This window comes from Tachyglossus aculeatus, chromosome 22 (assembly GCF_015852505.1).
Source record: "Tachyglossus aculeatus isolate mTacAcu1 chromosome 22, mTacAcu1.pri, whole genome shotgun sequence".
Lineage (NCBI taxonomy): Eukaryota > Metazoa > Chordata > Mammalia > Monotremata > Tachyglossidae > Tachyglossus > Tachyglossus aculeatus.
The window spans coordinates 46,215,019-46,234,444 of NC_052087.1; the positions used below are offsets into that span (position 1 = coordinate 46,215,019).

Below are 19,426 nucleotides of genomic sequence, written 5' to 3' on the forward strand. Positions count from 1 at the left end.
AAGACAGTCAGAAGAGACGTGTCTCAAACTAAGAGCTAGAAATGGAGACTCAATACCTGTCCCTCTTTGTACTTAGACTGTGAGCCCCTCAGAGGACAGTGACTGTTTCTGACCTGATTAACTTGTATCTATTCCAGCACTTACAGCGGTGCTTGGTACATGTAAGCACTAAAACAATACTGTGATAGTATTAATATTAATAATAATAACAGAAAGGGCAGATTTTTTTAAATCCCTACATTATAAATGAGGAAAGTAAGACCCCCAGAGAAGTTAAGTGACTTGCTCAAGGTCACTCTGCAAGCCAATGGCAAAGCAGGGACTAGAACCTGGTCCCTAGGTTTCCCTCTGGGTCCCGCCAGTCTTCCAGTCTTCTGAACCCCCAAGCACCCCAATTCATTCATTCATTCATTCAATCATATTTATTGAGCGCTTACTGTGTGCAGAGCACTGTACTAAGCGCTTAATGCCATGGCTTCGATCTTGACCCCAGTATGGCAGATGCCTGCCACATAAAGTGACCTTGTGGCTCAGTGGAAAGAGCACGGGCTTTGGAGTCAGAGGTCACGGGTTCGCATCCCGGCTCCAACACATGCCTGTTATGTGACCTTGGGCAAGTCACTTAACTTCTCTGAGCCTCAGTTACCTCATCTGTAAAATGGGGATTAAGACTGTGAGCCCCATGTGGGACAACTTAATCACCTTGTATTCCCCCCCCAGCGCTTAGAACAGTGCTTTGCACATAGTAAGCGCTTAACAAATGCCATCATCATCATAAAGTGAGCTCAGAACAAATAGCTGAAAGGGGGGAAGCTGTGATGCTCTACACAAAGTGCTCAGTAAAGAGAAGCGGCATGACCTAGTGGCTAGAGCACAGGCCTGGGAATCAGGAGGACCTGGGTTCTAATCCTGCCTCCACTACTTGTCAGCTCTGTGACCTTGGGCAAGTCACTTCAATTCTCTATGCCTCAGTTACTTTATCTGTAAAATGAGGATTAGGACTGTAAGCCCCATGCAGGACAGGGTCTGCATCCAACCTTGTATCTACACCAGAAGATTTGATCTTGGGCAAATCATTTAATTCTCTTTGCCTTAGTTTCCTCATCTGTAAAATGGGGATTAAGATTGTGAGCCCCATGTGGGACAGGGATTGTGTTCATTCAATCCTATTTGGTTGTATTTACTCCAGCGCTTAGAACTGTGGCTGGCACAGAGTAAGTGCTTAACAAATACCACAATTATTACTTTTTAGTACTTAGTACAGTGCCGGGCACATAGTAAGTGCTTAACAAATGCCGTACCAAAAAAATTAAAAATTAATAAATAAATACTATTTGCTGATTGATTGGGGGAGCCACATTCAAGGATCCAAGGCAGAGGCTTTGAGGGACCCAACTCTTGCTGACTGGACCGCTGCACCTGTTCCACTAGTATCCCCCGGGACTTTCCAGCTCTTGACATATTTCCCTGCCCCTTGGCTTGACTTACTTGGCTCTCCGTCCAGGTTCCCCACCGCTGTTTCCCACCTCCCCTCTGTCCTCCTCCCATGCAGAGTGGCAAGATGGTCCTTACCATGGAATACGGGTCGAAGTCTTCCTCATACTTCCGGAAGTCCTGGGGACAAACGCAGAGTAGGAGGACATGAGAAAGGGCCACACATTTGGGGGTATCAGAGCTTAACCAAAGTCAGCTGGGAAAGGGCAGTGAGCCTGGGCAGCCTCATGGGACAAGGCCCCTCCACACCATCCTAACATCAGAAAGAAGGGGAACATCCCCTCAACCTGAGATGGAACCAGAAGGGAATTTTGGGCCAGACCCAGCTGGGCACTATTCCTCCTGGGCAGGGAATGTGTTTGCTTAGTGTACTCTCTCAAGTGCTTACTATTCATTCATTCAATCATATTTATTGAGCACTTACTGTGTGCAGAGAACTGTACTTGGCACTTGGGAAGTACAAGTCGGCAACATATAGAGACAGTCCCTACCCAACAATGGGCTCACAGTCTAGAAATGGGCTCACAGTGCTCCACACACAATAAGCGCTCAATAAATATGATTGAATAAATGAATGCAGGGAGGAGAGAGGTGTGGCATCTCAGCAGTGGCCCAAACAACCTCTGGTTTCCTGGAAAAGACCGGTGTGAAGAGCAGGCGGAACTTTATTGAAAGTAGTCAGCACTTAGCAAGCTCTTAGCAGAGTTTCAGAAGCAGGGGAGAAGAGATGGCGTTATTAATGGGGCAGATGGCAGTGCCCAGTTGGGTCCCCAAAGACTCGGGGGAGGAACAGAGCCCCTGGGTTCACTTTTTCATCTCCTCTCTTGTGGAGCTCGACAACCCATAACCCCAAACACACACTCACTCCAAAGGGAACATGCTTAAAGGACAGGTTCAACAAGCAGGGGACGAAGCCAGAAAAACTCAATGAAGCTCTACCCTTGCTCCACTGGGACAGAAGCAGAAGGATGAATTCCAAACTTCCCCACCAAGGCCTTTGTCTTCAACTCTGCGGTCTGGAGAACACCCTCTCTGCCTTCCATCTTGGGAATTTCCTTTCAGTGGCTTAATCAGGGTCCCTGGGTCTTTACAATCCTCTAGACTCTTAGCTTCTTATGGGCAGGGAATGTGTCTGCTAATTCTATTGTATTGTACTGTCCCAAGTTCAGTGCTCTGCACTGATCCCATTGATTGAATACACCCTGGTTGGCTTTTGCTCACAACACTAATCAAAGCAGAGAGAAGGAAAGCAGCACTCAGAGGAAGAGGAAGTAGGTTAACTCTTTACTGTTCTAAATGACGTCTGGTACACGACCATCCGCTTAAGCATCTCCTGTGGCTGAAAATAGAGCAAATGTTCGGAGAAGATATTAGTGGCTGAATTTTCCCCACTTCAGTCAGATCCATAACTCCAGAGGCGACCTCTTGCTTTCGCAACTCCATCTTCTTCTTTCTATCCAAGCCCAATACTTCCCCTGGGGCCTCCATTTCACACATAAAAAGCTGTCATCCCTATGAATCAATCCATTTATTAAGTCCTTATGTACTGATGCATTAATTGATTGGTTGATACCTAGCATGGCTCAGTGGAAAGAGCCCGGGCTTTGGAGTCAGAGGTCATGCGTTCAAATCCCAGCTCCTCCAATTGTCAGCTGTGTGACTTTGGGCAAGCCACTTAACTTCTTTGTGCCTCAGTTACCTCATCTGTAAAATGGGGATTAAGACTGTGAGCCCCACCTGAGACAACCTGTTCACCTTGTAAACTCCTCAGTGCTTAGAACAGTGCTTTGCACATAGTAAGTGCTTAACAAATGCCATTATTATTATTATTACTGGATACTGAGCATTCAGTATATTAAGCCTTTTAGGGTTCACAGTTGACTCCACAATTCACCCATTATTCCATAACTCATATTCATTGCTCCTTCCAAATTCACCTTCCAGCTTTCACTCATCCATGAATCTCAATCAATTAATCCATCAATAGTATTTAGTGAGCACTTACTGTGTGCAGAGCAGTGGACTAAGTGTTCAGGGGAGTTTGATATAACGTTTGGTAAAAACGTTCCCTCCCCTTAATAATAATTATGGTATTTGTTAAGTGCTTACTATGTGCCAAGCATTGTTCTTAATGCTTACAGTGCTTAATGCTTAAGGAGCTTACAGTCTAGAGTGGGATACAAATGATGAAATAAATTGTGGATATGTACATGAGTGCTGTGCGGCTGAGGGTGGGGTGAATATCAAGTGCTCTGCACACAGTAAGCGCTCAATAAATACAATTTAATGAATGAATGAATGAAGTGCTTAAAGGGAACAGATCCAAGTACATAGGTGATACAGAAGAGAGAGGGAGTAAGGGAATTGAGGGCTTAGTTAGGGAAAGACTCTTGGAAGAGATTCTCTCATCCTATCCCAACTAGATTACTGCATCAGCCTCTTCTCTGATCTCCCATCCTCCTGTCTCTCCCCGCTTCAGTCTATACTTCACTCTGCTGCCCGGATTACCTTTGTACAGAAATGCTCTGGGCATATCACTCCCCTCCTCAAAAATCTCCAGTGGTTGCCTGTCAACCTACGAATCAAGCAAAACTCCTCACTCAGCTTCAAGGCTCTCCATCACCTCGCCCCATCCTACCTCACCTCGTCTGCCGCTAACCTCCTCACTGTGCCTTGTTCTCACCTGTCCCACCGTCGACCCCCGGCCCACGTCCTTCCCCTGGCCTGGAATGCCCTCCCTCCACACATCCACCAAACTAGCTCTCTTCCTCCCTTCAAAGCCCTACTGAGAGCTCACCTCCTCCAGGAGGCCTTCCCAGACTGAGCCCCGTTTTTCCTCTCCTCCTCCCCCATCCCCGCCCACCTCCTTCCCCTCCCCACAGCACTTGTATATACTTGTACAGATTTATTACTCTATTCATTTTACTTGTACATATTTACTATTCTATTTATTTTGTTAATGATGTGCATATAGCTATAATTCTATTTGTTCTGACAATTTTGACACCTGTCTACATGTTTTATTTTGTTGTCTGTCTCCCCCTTCTAGACTGTGGGCCTGTTGTTGGGTAGGGACTGTCTCTATATGTTGCCGACTTGTACTTCCCAAGCGCTTAGTACAGTGCTCCGCACACAGGAAGCGCTCAATGAATATGATTGCATGAATGAGTTCATTCATTCATGCAATCATATTCATTGAGCGCTTCCTGTGTGCGGAGCACTGTATTGTTCCTCAGCTTGAAACTCCCTTCCCAAATCTTCCAGATCATGACTCTCCCTATCTTCAAAGGCCTGCTCTTCCAGAAAGTTTCTCTGACCAAGTCATACTACGGTACTTCTACCCTGAGTACTTTGGTGTCTAGCATATATTTATTTGTATATTAATGTATTTATCCGTTTATTTCATCTTGACACATTTGTACCACTGCCTGTTGTATCCTTGTTCTCCCTACAGTTTCCACTATTTGAAAGTACTTTTTGTCTGTCTGCCTCCCCCATTAGACTGTGAGCTCCTTGAGGGCAGGGAACATACATCTTGTTTCTGCTGTTCTCTCCCAAGCGTTTAGTTAAGTGCTTGGCACTCAGAAGATGCCCCATCAATACCCCTGACTGATTGATAGACTGTTTGAAGACACAAGATCCCTGCCTTCAGGAAGCCTCCATTTTAATGGGGGAGACTGAGGCACAAAGACATTTGCCAAATGCTTTTGGCTGTTGAAAACCTGAACTTGAATAAGTCAGCTTATAAACCTCCCCCCCGCTACCACCCAGCGTCGGTTCCCCCCTTCCCAGGACCCTAGGAAAGATGTAAGTAGTGCTTGGGAGTCGTCTGGCAGCCAGATTTCTTTTTGGCTCAAACTGGTTTTGGGTTTTTTTGTTTGTTTGTTTTGTTTGTTTTTGTTTTTCACCCAGGGCCTGGAATGTACGCTTGTGGTGGGAAGGGAATGTGTCTGTTTATTGTCATAGTGTACTCTCCCAAGCACTTAGTACAGTGCTTTGCACACAGTAAGCGCTCAATAAATACAACTGAATGAATACATATGACCATGGCTTCCAGTGACATGAGGCACAAAAGAAAAATGTAACTCATGAAATGAACCGGGGAAAATGATACTGAAATTAATAGCTTGTTTTTTTTTATTGCTGCATGAACTTCTCAGGAAAATCATGTGGGGTCTAATACCACAAATAAATCTTTGTGAGCCTCATGACCTTTGCTGACATTTAAACAGGGTTTCCTTGGAAGATAAATGAACCCAAGGCCTGCTAACATCTCAATGGAGCGAGAGTGTCTTGCAAATGAAGGATGTCTGGGAAAGTCTGTGGAAAGGTCAGTTTACCAGGATCAGATTAATCCCATCCCAGCGACCAGCTGGTCTCAAAGTCCTGCTTCTCCCACATGGGTGAAAGACCTGAATCTCCCCTCCCGCTGACCACAGATCAGGAAGAACAGGTGACTACTGAACGGTCCTAAGGCAGAGCAGTGACTGGATGGATTGAAATGGATGGAGAAGCAGTGTGGCCTAGTGGACAGAGCACAGGTCTGGGAGTCCGAAGATCCTGGGTTCTAATCCCGGCTTTACCATCTGCCTGCTGTGGGACTTTGGGAAACTGACTTAATGGCCCCAGTGTCCTCATCTGTAGAATGGAGATCCAATTCCCGTTCTCTCTCCTACTTAGAGTCCAGTGAGGGGCAGGGACTGTGTTCAACCTGATTAACTGGCATCTACAAAACTCACCCCCTCTTAGGGTCACACCTGAAGAGTTTCCAGTACTCTACCAGTTTTGCTATGGGAGGGAGAGTCAGGCAGAGGCCTACCAATTCCATTCCTAGCTTGGGCAGTGGCTAGCGAGTGGAAGGCAATCTGCTAAAATCAAAACTCACCCATGCTGGGCAGTGGTGGCATGGAAGAGAGTTGAGGGCAGAGACTCAAGTTTACTGCGTGGAAGGAGGCAATGGTAAACCACTTCCATATTTTTACCAAGAAAACTCTATGGATACGCTACCAGAATGATTGCAGATGGAGAGCGAGGCATTCAGAGAAAGATGTGTCCGTGGTGTCGCTATGGGTGGGAAACGACTCGACGGCATAAGACAAGACAAGACCCTAGTGCTTAGAACAGTGCTTGACACATAGTAAGAGCTTAACAAATACTATAATAATAATAAAAAAAGAAAAAAATCAAAAAAATTCTATTTCTCCAGATCATGGTAATGGGAGCTCGGGACAATGCAGCCTGCAGGGAGAGGGGAGGCAAAGGCCCTAACGGACACTTTCTGAGAAACAATCTCAGTTGGTTCCCAGAGTGGGGCCATCACACATCAAGCATTCATTTGTTCATTGTTTCATTCAATAGTATTTATTGAGCACTTACTGTGTGCAAAGCCCTGTACTAAGTGCTTGGAAGAGTACAATATGACGACAAACAGATACAGTCCTGCCCACAATGAGCTCACAGTCTGGAGGGGGAGACAGACATTAATATAAATAAATAAATTACATATGTGCTGTGGGGCTTAGTACAGCACTCTGCACACACAGTGAGCACTCAGTAAATACCAATGAGGATGACTGTCAGAGGGTGTCTTACCAGGACCTCGGCTTTGACCGGTGGCCTGATGATGAAGTTAGAGTCCTGGTGGAGCATGATGGGTTTGGAAACCGTGGAGACCCCCGGACGTTTCTGGGTTGGCGGGCTTGGAGGAAACTGCTTCAGAAGGCAACACACACACACGCAGCTGCAGAGACGTGGGGCTGACCAGACCCTGCCTCTGTTCACATACACACCCACACTTCACGTGGGTACTCCCAGCTCAGGACACTGATCCAGCTGCCCTCGGGGACTTGAACCAAGGGGAGACAGTGCGGGCTGGGAGTCAGACGACCTGGGTTCTAATCCCAGCTCTGCTGTTAGCCTCTTGTGGGAGACCTGCGGCCAATCACTTACCCATTCTGTTCCTTGGTTTCCTCATCTGCAAAATGGGGACAGTAATACTGCCCTCTCCTTACCTCACATGGATGTTTTGAGGACAGAAATGAGAGAAGAGACGTGAAAGTGTTTTGTCTAGTTAAAAAACAAAGCTTTCTAAGACAGAGGGTGAGAAACAAATGTTTCCTCCAAATGACACAGTTTCAGGTTAGCACATGAGAAATCAAATTCAGGCTCCTGGCTATAGGATGATGTGTATAAACTGTGGTGAAAGCCAGTTCTATCTGGACCCCTGAGCCTCCAAAGGAAGAAGGATATGTCCCAAACTGTATTGGCTACTGATGGCAACATCTGGCCTCAGAGGAACTAGCCTTTACAATCCATCCCCGGTCACCCATAGGATCTAACTGAGCAGTGGGTGAATTTAGCATCACAGGACTCAAATGGCTTCCCTGGCCAGGGCAGGTTCATTTAGTCTTTGCCAAGCTGCAGGATAAGGTATCAGGAACCGAGGGAGGAATGGTCAACATGGATTTTTGACATACCAGGGAAGCGTATGAAGTGGATAGGATTTTGCTGAGGTGTGATGTGTTTCTTATCACCTAAAGGACAACTTCAGCCCAAGACCATGGAAGATGGCAAGTCGACCCCACACAGAAGAAATGTACATTGTGCTACATGCATCCTCACAGCAGGTGGGGGCAAAAGAGAGCAGACAGAGAACTCCATGCGCATGCAATGTGCTGACTCAAGCCTCTGGGTTTAGAACCACTTGGAGCTCAGCGGGTGAGGATAAGACCAACAGGAAGCAGCCTTCAGAGGCCAATTCAAAACTAGGACACTTCAGTCATTGGCTTTCCACTTGCTGAATTAGTCAATCCACTCCTGACCTGTCCCTCACCCCACCGGGTAACACAGCCAGGGCAGGGCCACTTCACTGAAGCACAGCAAGGATGGAACAATCATGGTGGGGAAGTGAGAGTTGTCTGCATCTTCAGTCTGGATAATTCAGGATTGGCTGTTTGGACAGGTCCAATATCCCTGAATAATTGTGCTTCCCTTCAGTTCTTGGCACATAGTAAGCACTTAATAAATACCATAATAGTAATAATAATAATAACCTGTGTAAGCAGGCTTGTTAGCCAGTCAGCCAATCCTATTTTAATCCTGGCTCCTCCACTTTCCTGCTGTGTGATCTTGGGCAAGTCATTTACCTACTTTAGGTCTCAGTTTCTGCATCTGTCAAATGGGGATTCAATGCCTGTTCTCTCTCTTCCTTAGCCTCTAAGTCCCAAATGGGATGGGAGTTCTGACCTGATTATCCGACATCTACCCAGGATTTAGCACACAGGAAGCAGCATGGCCTAATGGACAGAGCACAGGCCTGGGAGTCAGAAGGACCTGAGTTCTAATCCCAGCCCTGCCACTTATCTGCTGTGGGAACTTGGGCAAATCACTTCACTTCTCTGTGCCTCAGTTCCCTCATCTGTAAAATGAGTATTAAGACTGTCAGCTCTACATGGGACAGGGAATGTATCCAACCTAATTTGCCTGCATCCACCCCATGCCTAAGTACAGTGCTGGTCACGTAGTAAGCACTTAACAAGTCTCACGATTATTATTATGAGGAATTGCTTAACAAATTCCACAGTTAACATTACTATTACCTGAAGGATGTGGCCCTCCTCAAGCTGGCCCCTCAAAGAGCCTGGTAAACCAGGACTGGGGCTAGGTTTAGGGCCAGGATTGGGATCCCCTGGGTTTGCCTCTCTAAGGCAAGGACAGCAGCTGGGCTTCTTTGGGGCTCCATCTGGACTTCTCTGCTCCCTGAACCAAGAGGCCCAGATGCCCTTTTGAATAATAGTTTGAAACGTGCTGCTTTCTTCGTGCTCATTACACATTTTCACAACTCAACTGCGTGTTTAGATGTGGGAGGAAAGAGAAGAAGAGGAGGCTGTAAGCCAACTATGCTCCCTGTGGGCAGGGAACGGTTCATTTCTTGGTTCTGTACTTCTCACGCATTTAGGACAGCTCATTGCACAGAGTCAGTGCTCGAGAACGCGAATATGAAAAGCAGTGTGGCCTAGTGGATACAACACAGACCTGGGAGTAAGAAGGACCTGGGTTTAAATCCCCACTCCACCACTTGTCTGCTGTGTGACCTTGGGTGAGTCACTTTACTGTGCCTCAGTTCCCTCATCTGTAAAATGGGGATTAAGACTATGAGCCCTATGTGGGATATGGACTGTGTCCAACCTGATTAGCTTGTATCTACCCCAGTGCTTAGTACAGTGCCTGGCACATATTAAGCACTTAACAAATACCATTAAAAATAGAATAATATTACTACTATCACTGTAACTCACTTGCTCCTTCAACCTGGGGGTTCCAGGAGTCTGACCTTCCTGTCAGAAACATCCTGCAGTGAATCTCCCAGAAGGCTCCAGGAGCTGCCCGGGAGGCACCACTGCCACCCTCTTCACCCATCCCTGGAAGGTTTAGCTTATTGCCAATATCCAGCTCTAAGAACCTCAGAGGTAAATCAAAACAGCCTTGTTCCTCCAGCCATCAGTGAAAGAACCAGTTGGATTGGTAACGATAAGACAAGAAAGACATCAAAATATTGTTCGGAGCCAAAGCCCCGCTATTCTCCCCACTAAGAGAAGGAGAGAGATTGCATTGTTGGGGAAACTGAAGGATTCCTTTGGATTTTGTTCTTTCCAACCTAAAAGCTGAGGGTCAACCTAAATTTTTTGGGAAGGCCTCACTTCCAGTTCATGTTTTTGGCCATTACCCTGGAAGATGATAATTCAATATCTCATTAACTGGACTTTGGTGCCTAGGCTCCCCCGCTGTTCACTGCTGAATAGTCAGGCCGAAATTTGCCCAAGAGCCATCGTGGCTTAGTGGGAATATCATGGAACTGGGACTCAGGGACCTGGGTTCCAATCCAGGCTCTGCCAGCTTCCTGCTGGGTGACCTTGGCCAAGACACTTCTCTGGACCATGGTTTCCTCATCTGTAAAATGGCGATTCAAGTCTTGTTCTCCCTCTTATTTAGACGGTGAGTCCCTGTGTGGGACAGGGACTGTGTCTAACCTGATTAACCTGTATCTTCCCAGCACACTGAACAATGATGGACATACAGTAGGTCCATAACAAATACCATAATTATTGTCTTCCCTCTTTCCAACTGGGCGAGTTGAAAATAATGAAGGATGAGCGAAGCTGCGTGGCCTAGGGGATAGAGCACAGGCCTTGGGAGAAGAACTGGGGTTCTAATCCTGGCTCGGCCACTTGTCTGCTGTGTGCCCCTGGGCAAGGCATTTCACTTATTCTGGGCCTCATTTACCTCACCTGTGAAATGGGGATCATGACTGTGAGCCCTCTGTGGGATGGGGACTGTGTACCACCCGATTATTTTGTATCTACCCCAGTGCTTAGAACAGTACCGGCACACAGTAAGCACTTAACAATATGAAGCAAGTGTCTGATCTTTGAACTTGCCCAGCCTTGCAAATGAGAATAAACCCATTCTACCCTCCCAAAGAGACCTCCACCAGCCCAGTCAGTCTCCTCAGAGCCCAGCGAGAAGACTCCTTATCCATGCCCCTGGGGCCAACCGCTATTTGCAAGGCTGACCAAGTCCAGGACATTGATACACACCACTCAGTCACACGGCAACATGCAGAAACACAAAGCAATTGAGGCTCAGCTTCCCTTAAACTGATGCCCCGGAGGGTTAATCTTGCATTGTGCCCACCGAGTCTGACAGTACCTTTGGAGTAGGTGGGTAGTTTCTCTCTAGGTTGGGGGAGCTAGTGCACCTCCTGCTGTAGTTCTTTACCTCCCAGTCATCCACCGAGTCAGCCGCGTCCCCGGAGCGGAAACCATGATTGGCCAGGGCTTCCTCCAGGGCCGAGGGGGGTGGACGCCCACAGCCCAGAGTCTGCTGGGCAATGGACAGGGAGGCTGCTGGGGCACCCGTTGGGCGTTGGATCCAAGCGGAGGAAGAGGAGACCATCTTGGTTGTCCCCGAGAGTGGAGAGGGGCCCAAAAACTTTGAGGTTGGTTTGGGGGAAGGGGTGAGAGGAGGGTGGGCCGACGCAGGCCCGGCCGAGGGGGAGAGAGGAGCCAGGCGCTTTGGAGGCTGGAGGCTGCTGTCCTGAGCAAAGTCGTCGAAGTCTGTGGTGTGGAGGTGCAGACCCCCTGCAAAGCGCCTCAGGGGGAGGGCCGGAGGAGCCACGGGGGGCGGGGGGCTGGTGGTCATCTGAGGTACAAACCACAAATGGCTGCTTCAGTCCCATGTCTGGATGGGCCAGGGCTCTGGGCCACCAGAAGAGCCAACAGCTGGACGATCAAGCCAGCAAGACTGTAAGCTAATTGTGGGCAGGGAATGTGTCTGTTTGTTGTTATATTACACTCTCCCAAGCGCCCAGTACAGTGCTCTGCACACAGTAAGCGCTCAGTGAATACAGCTGAACAAATGAACAGACGGGAGCTACGTGGGCAGTGCCACTCGGGTCACATAGAAGAGCAGCATGGCCTAACGGATAGAGCACAGTCTTGGGAGTCAGAAAGACCTGGGTTCTAATCCCAGCTCTGCCACATGTCTGCTGTGTGACCTCGGGCAAGTCACTTTACTTCTCTGTGCCTCAGTTTCCTCATCGGGAAAATGGAGATTAAGACTGTGAGCCCCACATGGGACAACATGATTACCTTGTATCTACCCCAGTGTTCAGAGCAGTGCTTGGCACGTGGCACTTAACAAATATCATCATCATTATTATTATTATTATTGTTAACAAACACCACAATAATTATTAGTATTATGTCTACACCTCCCTTGCCTTCCTACTATACTCTGTCCCCTGTAAGAGAAAGCCACTGGTTTAAATGGGGGTGACATAAAAACAAAACAAAAACCAATGTTTGGAGGAAGAAGAGGAGGAGGAGGCACCACCAGGGAATTTCATCTGCCTGGGAAGATGTAGCGTGGGGCATCTAAAGATTCTGGAAGTCCCCGATGCCTCCTTCTCCCCTAATCACAAGTCTGTCCTCTCAAATCCTAGTACCCTGGTCACCTCAGAGGGGTCCAGTAGAGTGGCAGTCAGGGGGGGAGTGGGCACAAATAAGCAGAGCAGCATGACCTAGTGGGAAGGCCATATACATGGGAGTCAGAGGATCTGGGTTCTAATCCCACTCCGCCACTCATCTACTGTGTAACCTTGGGCAAGTTACTTAACTGCTCTGGGCCTCTTTATCCTCATCTGTAAAATGGGGATTCAATCCTCACATACACTTTGAGCCCCTTATGGGACAGGGACTGTGTCCCAACTGACTATCCTGTTTCGACCCCAGTGCTTCGTACAGCACTTGGCACAAAGCAAGCAATTAAAAAGTACCTTAATTATTATTACTAAGGGGTTGTTTTTTTCTGGGGAAACAGCTTAGACATCCTTTTAGGATGCAGTGGCATTGAGCAAAACATCCAGGTGGCAAATACAGGCATGCTGGGAGCAGGTGTGGGAAACACACTTTGGTTACCTCAGAAATCTCGTTCTCCGCAGAGGAGATCTGTTCTAACCGGGTCTGACAAAGTCTTTCCACCCAGAGCTGAATCTTTTCAGACTCCTCTAGATCTTCTCGCTCAGTCTCTGACACCTTAGCACAAGACCACAGCACAAAGATCACAGAAACATTGCACTTCCAAACCACATGCAACATTAGCAGAAAGCCAAATAGCATCCTTTAAAAGACTCTTAAGTAACTTTTTTCGGTGGGGGAAAGATGTAAATAATCGCTTTCTCTGTACACTTTCTACATGGCCCAAATTCTAGTCTATTTCTGCCCAATCTCTTTCCTGTCTAGGCTTTGCAATAGAAGTGCGCATATACACATTTCTAACTATATATATATATATATATATATATAGTTATCCTTCATATTCAAAAAAGACACCGCTCATACCTTGAAGTTCATCTACGAGAGCAAGTGTGGCTGGAAAGACTAATGTAAGATCCAAAGTCCCAGCCATATTAAGCACCCAAAAAGGTTGTCCCTTGTTGTAAATGTTGTTGTGCTTAATGTTTGCAGCACTTGGTGCCATTTTCTTTTACCTTCTTGTCTTTCTATCAAAGATTTTGTTCCAAGACAGGGAAGTAGCCTGGCCTAGTGGATAGAACACAAGCCTGGGACTCAAAGGAACCCGGTTTCTAATTCCAGCACCACCACTTGTTTGCTGTGTGACCTTGGGCAAGTCATTTCACTTTTCTGTGTCTCAGTTACCTCAGTTGTAAAATGGGGGTTAAGATTGTGAGCCCCAAGTGGGAGAGAGACTGTGTTCAACCTTATTGCCTTGTAGCTACCCAAGTGCTTGGTCTGGTGCTTGGCACATAGTAAGCGCTTAACAAATACCATTAGAGAAAAGACAGCTACTCTCTTCTTGGTAACAGGACACCATGCTAGTCTGCCTTTAGCAACTGACTCCCGATTTCCAACTGGGGTCAGCATTGTCTGAAGCTTTGTTTTACTGTGTCCTTAAAAGAAGTGTTTCGGCATCTGCAAAGGTTCCGTGCTATATACAATCACCTCTAACTTTATTAGCATACTTTGGCTCTCCCAATCAGATGTTTTCATTCTGCGACTACACTCTCTTCATTTCTTTTGGGTCCTTAACCCAATGATCTTGGAATTCACATTTTCCTAAACACAAGGTCAAATGGACACATATACTGCAGGTGCTCACTGGGGAGAGAGCCAAAGAGGTTAAGAAGGCTAATTCACTATCAAATTCACAATTCAACACCCCTTTGATGTTACCCTCTCTGGGCCAAATTTGGATTTTGGAGGCTCTTTCTACCAAGGCAAAGGGGTGAGCTGAGGTAATTGTCCAGATTCTCCAGACCCCATCTTTTCTACAAGGAGTTTTGAGCCTGAATTTCGTAGAATTGCATCCACAGTGATTCTACTCACTGGCTAATTATGCAAGCTCAGTGAATAATTCACTTTGCCTACGTAGAAGCACCCTTCAATTCTGGGTTTAGCAGTTGGGCTCTGCACCCCTGTGCCCTGGCAATGGCGAGTCCCCGATCCAAATCCGGGGGCTCCGGTCAAGGCCCGGTTGCCTATCAAACGTACCTCCTGGGCCAGGCGGTTGATCTTCAGTTGCTTCTCTTTCTCCAGCATCTCCTCTTTCTCCTTGTACAGCTTTTGCTCAAATTCCAACTCCTTCTTATTCCTCCTCAGTTCCAATGTGCTGTCATGTTTGGGTTTCTTTTTATCTTTGCCTTTCTGGGATGGGATGGGGGGAAGAGGGGCAGGATTGATGGTCTCCCCCTGATAACTGCTACAACATGCGGCAAAAGGGTGACACACATATATGCTTGTGGGGAGACACGTGTGTGGTTGTGAAGGGGGAGGGTGTCAAGAGTGTGCTTGTGGATGTATGTTATGGCAAACCCTGAATTGGACCATTGGTGTTCTCAGAGAGGGAGCTCAAACTCTGCAGAACCACTAGACTAGAGAAATAGTGTGGCCTAATGGATAGAACCCAGGCCTGGGAGTCAGAAGGACGTGGGTTCTCTTCCCGGCTCCACCATTCGTCTGCTGTGAGATCGTGAGCAAGTCACTTCACTTCTCTGTGCCTCAGTTCCCTCATATGTAAAATGGGGATTAAAGCTGTGAGCCCCATATGGGACAGGGACTATGTCCAACCTGATTTGCTTGTATCCGCCCCAGTGCTTAGTATAGTGCCTGGCACATAGTAAGCACTGTAAGCTCATTGTGGGCAGGGATTGCCACTCTTTATTGTTGTATTGTACTTTCCCAAGCACTTGTACAGTGCTCTGCACACAATAAGCACTTAATAAATGCAATTGAACTAAATAAAATTGAAATAACAAATACCACAATTATCATTATTATGATTAGACTGTAAATTCCCAAAGGTCAGGGTCTGTGTCTATTTTATTGGACTCTCCCATGCTCTTAGTAGAGTGCTCTTCACCCAATAAATGTTCAATAAATACCACTTCTTGATTGACTCCTCTCATCTGGAGGAAGAGAGGTCAAAGGACCAGTTTAGACCAGACTGCCAACCCTGTGGGAAAACGTCTGCTTCATGAAGAGGGTAATAATCAGTCAGGGTTAAGAGACTGGGTTTGCTCTGGAACTCCCGGCTGCACAGATATGTCACTTTATTTCTCTGGGCCTCAGTTCCCTCATCTGTAAAATGGGGATTAAGACTGTGAGCCCCATGTGGGACAGGGACTGTCCAACCTAATTTGCTTGTATCCACCCCAGTACTTAGTACAGTGCCTGGCATATAGTAAGCCCTTAGCAAATACAGTAATAATAGCATTATTATTATAATTTGGGGCAAATATGGGTTAAATGGGGCCTTGTCTCTCTGCTGCAGACCTCGATGGGCTAAGAATTTGGTCTGCAGCATAAAGGTGAGTGTTGGGCTGGCTGAGCCTTGGAAACACAGGGCAGAGCAACAGAGGGGAACCACTCATTACATTTGCTGCCGAGGCAGGACGTCATCTCGGAGCCCCGGGAGGCCACAAGTTGTGGACTCACTTAGATACATTGAGTGCTCGGACAATGTGTGTGTGTGTGTGTGTGTGTGTGTGTGTGTGTGTGTGTGTGTGTGTGTGCGTGCGTGCGCGCATGTCACACGACAATACTGGATCACAGCATACCAAGAGTAGGGAGAAAGATGGCAAACACAGGGTAGAAGCAGAGAAAGCAGAGCAAGCCACATGCCCTGATATTTCTGCTTCCCCAGCAAAGAGGGATGGGACCACGCTCCCTTTTAGACCCCAAAACATCCAGCTCCCCCGGAGCTGTCTCCAGGAATGGTTTAGGCACCCCATGACAGTTTCATGGAGGGATAAGAGCTTTCTTGGAATGGAGAACCATCTGTGTCTCCTTCCAAGTTTCCGGACTCCAACCTGGGGGAATCGTTCAGCTCATTAGAAAGCTGAGGTGCAATTCAACCCCTCGACTCCACCTCCATGTGGGTTGCTCTGAGCTTTCTAAAATCACTCTTGTTCTGACTGGAGAGATTATGATCATTGCCTGGTTCCATAAAAGACTGATTACAACTGATTCTAATCCAGAATGTCCACTTTCTTCTGGTCAGCAATACAGAGAGTTGAGCTCCAGAAGCTACAAATAAGGCCCGTTTAGTTTTTTTCAAATGGTATTTGTAAAGCACTTACTATGTTCCAGACACTGTACTAATCGCTGGGGTATATTCAAACTAATCCCACATGAGGTTCACAGTACTCACGTCCATTTTGCAGAAGAGGTAATTGAGGCATAGAGAAGTGAAGTGACTCACACAAAGTCACGCGGCAGATAAGTGGCAGAGACGGAATTAGAACCCAGGTCCTCTGACTCCCAGGCCTGTGCTTTCTCCATTAGGCCACGCTGTTTCTCAGCTCAGCCTGAGTCAGTTGCTTCTTCAATGACCAAGGATCAGGAATACAGGGACTCATTGCCTGGGAGATTCATTCTATTTACCTCAGCAACAAAATGGCTGGGGTTCTGGAAGGACCCATCTACCAACTGCCAACATTTCTTGATTGAACCATCAGAAAATGGCCTCAGATAGACACAGGTCTGAAAAGTATTAGACCAGAAAATTAAAGTGGGACAGATAAATAGAAAGGGACTTCTTTCGAATTCCTGCCCGAGATTCTGATAGGGCGAGCTCTGCCCATAATCTTATAAAATGGGTAAGCATAAAAGATTTTTTGGTACTTTAAATGCCATCTACAAATGCTATTATTCTTTGAAAGTATAACTGATTCCTCCCTCTGATAATAATGAAAAGTGTTTTTTCTCATTTCTACTCGTCATCCTTGTGGGTCAGAAAGAATGGGCATTTTTCCATTTGTAGATGGGGAACTGAGATAGGAGAAGAGGAACAACGTGTCCTAGTGGATAAAGCATGAGCCTGGGAGCCAGTGAACCTGGGTTCTAATCCTGACTCCACCATTTGCCTGTTTTGTGACCTTGGGCAAGACACTTAACATTTCTGTGCCTAAATTGCCTAAATGTTAAATGAGAAATCAATTTCCGTTCTCCCTCCCATTGGACTGTAAGCCGCATGTGGGACAGGGGCTACCTCATTCATTCAATCGTATTTATTGAGTCCTTACTGTGTGCAGAGCACTGTACTAAGAGCTTGGAGAGCACTGTACTAAGAGCTTGGAAAGTACAATTCGGGAACAAACTTATAACTTATACTTGCCCAGCACTTCAAACAGTGCTTGACACATAATAAGCCCTTAACAAATAACATAAATTAAAAAAGAGAGAAGAGGCTTGTTTGAAGTTAGACTGCTATGTCTCGGTCCCCAGATTTTCTGCTCTCTGGAGTAGTGCAATGTGAAAAAAAAATAGTCTATAGGTGTGGCAGAAGCGGGGGGCCCAGAAGTTGCTGGGAGAGTTGCATCTCCCATCCCTCTAGCAGCCATAGCAAAGGGAGGGCAGCTGAGCAAAGGGATTGGAGAGGTGAAGGAAAGTTCACTGTCTAGACCAGAAAATGCCTGTCCGCTTTTCACTCCCACCTCACCACATTCATCTGACTCTCTCCACTGTCCTCCCCAGACTGACACCACCCTCTGCCCCAGTATAATTGCTGCAGTGGTCAATGAAATTGGAAATCATTCAGCCCAGAGGACCAGTTCCTCGTCTCCCAGTGGGAACTGGTTTCCAAACATCATTCCCGAGCCTCGTCCTCTGTCGGCTCCCTACACATCAATAACAACCTTCGCATAAACTGAATATCAGGGTGATTCAATGAGGCAAAGGATAACCTGACTGGGAACAGATAAATCTCCCATAATAGGGCTTGAAACTGAATTAAATGCCCTCAGATAGCAGCCAGAAATGCATTACTGTGGGCACCCTCCCAGGCACTGCCAAAGGGGAGATGGAAAGTCCTTGGCAATTTTGGGATATGCCAACATTGGGGTTGACGTTATCTGCACCCCAAGTCTCAACAGCCATTTGGATGGTTTCAGGCCGCTCTGCCTGCTGGATTGTGTGTGATAATAATAATAATAATAATAATAATAATAATAATAATAATAATAATTATGGTATTTGTTAAGCGCTTACTTTGTGTCAGGTACTATTTTAAACACTGGAGTAGATATGAGATAATCAGGTTGGACACTGTCCCTGTCTCACATAGGGCTCACAGTCCTAATCCCCATTTTACAGATGAGGGAATGCTACCTTCTGCCTGAATCCAATCCAGTCTTTGCCCACCAGCAGACCACCCTGTTGTCACCAAGAGAAGCTGCCCTCCCAGGGAATACCTCCATCTGTTTCCTGCCATGGTGCAAGAGAATAAACTCGTGCTTCTTGGGGGCTTTTTAAAAAAATCAATTTACCTAGATAATCTACCACTAAAAACAACAACCATCTTAACAGCAACAGTAACCCAGAGCAACCCAAACCAGTTATGAATACTCTTCAGGGAAGCTCCAGGAAAGAGGAGCTGTTAGATTGCTTACATAAAGAGAGCAGGATGAGAGATAAAGAGGCAAAAGGCCCACAGCAAACAACACTAATCCAACATGCTCAGAAGTCACCCCACTCCTGTCGTACCTTCCGGAGGGTGGGGAATTTCCCTTCGTACCGATAAAACCACCCAAAAGCTATAAAAGGGCAAAGAACAAAAAAGATGAGAAGAATCGAGTCCCACTATATCAACTCCCAGCAATCAATCAATCAGTCACATTCATTGAGTGCTTACTGTGTGTAGAGCACTGTACTAAGCATTTGGGAAAGTACAGTAGAACAGAGTTCTGGCTGACATGTTCCCTGGCCACAGGGACCCTCATGCAGCTTGTAATAATAATAATAATAATAATAATAGCATTTATTAAGTGCTTACTATGTGCAAAGCACTGTTCTAAGCGCTGGGGAGTTTACAAGATGATCAGGTTGTCCCACGGGGGGCTCACAGTCTTAATCCC

At 46.6% G+C, this 19,426-nt stretch overlaps 1 protein-coding gene and 1 non-coding gene across 2 annotated transcripts in view; one reads left to right on the forward strand and one right to left on the reverse strand.

Moving 5' to 3' along the window:
• Nucleotides 1–19,426, reverse strand: part of USH1C (USH1 protein network component harmonin) — a 64,381-nt gene that overhangs the window by 8,624 nt on the left and 36,331 nt on the right. The window contains exons 15-21 of the mRNA XM_038764294.1: nucleotides 19,056–19,105; nucleotides 14,565–14,717; nucleotides 12,972–13,088; nucleotides 11,203–11,694; nucleotides 7,087–7,206; nucleotides 2,783–2,833; nucleotides 1,573–1,614 (exon numbers count right to left, since the gene is read on the reverse strand). Coding sequence (XP_038620222.1) covers nucleotides 1,573–1,614; nucleotides 2,783–2,833; nucleotides 7,087–7,206; nucleotides 11,203–11,694; nucleotides 12,972–13,088; nucleotides 14,565–14,717; nucleotides 19,056–19,105 — 1,025 coding nt within the window. The remainder of the gene's footprint in view (nucleotides 1–1,572; nucleotides 1,615–2,782; nucleotides 2,834–7,086; nucleotides 7,207–11,202; nucleotides 11,695–12,971; nucleotides 13,089–14,564; nucleotides 14,718–19,055; nucleotides 19,106–19,426) is intronic.
• On the forward strand, nucleotides 6,234–6,370 carry LOC119944282. The gene has a single exon (XR_005455776.1). It is a non-coding gene; the product is annotated as a small nucleolar RNA SNORA7 (small nucleolar RNA).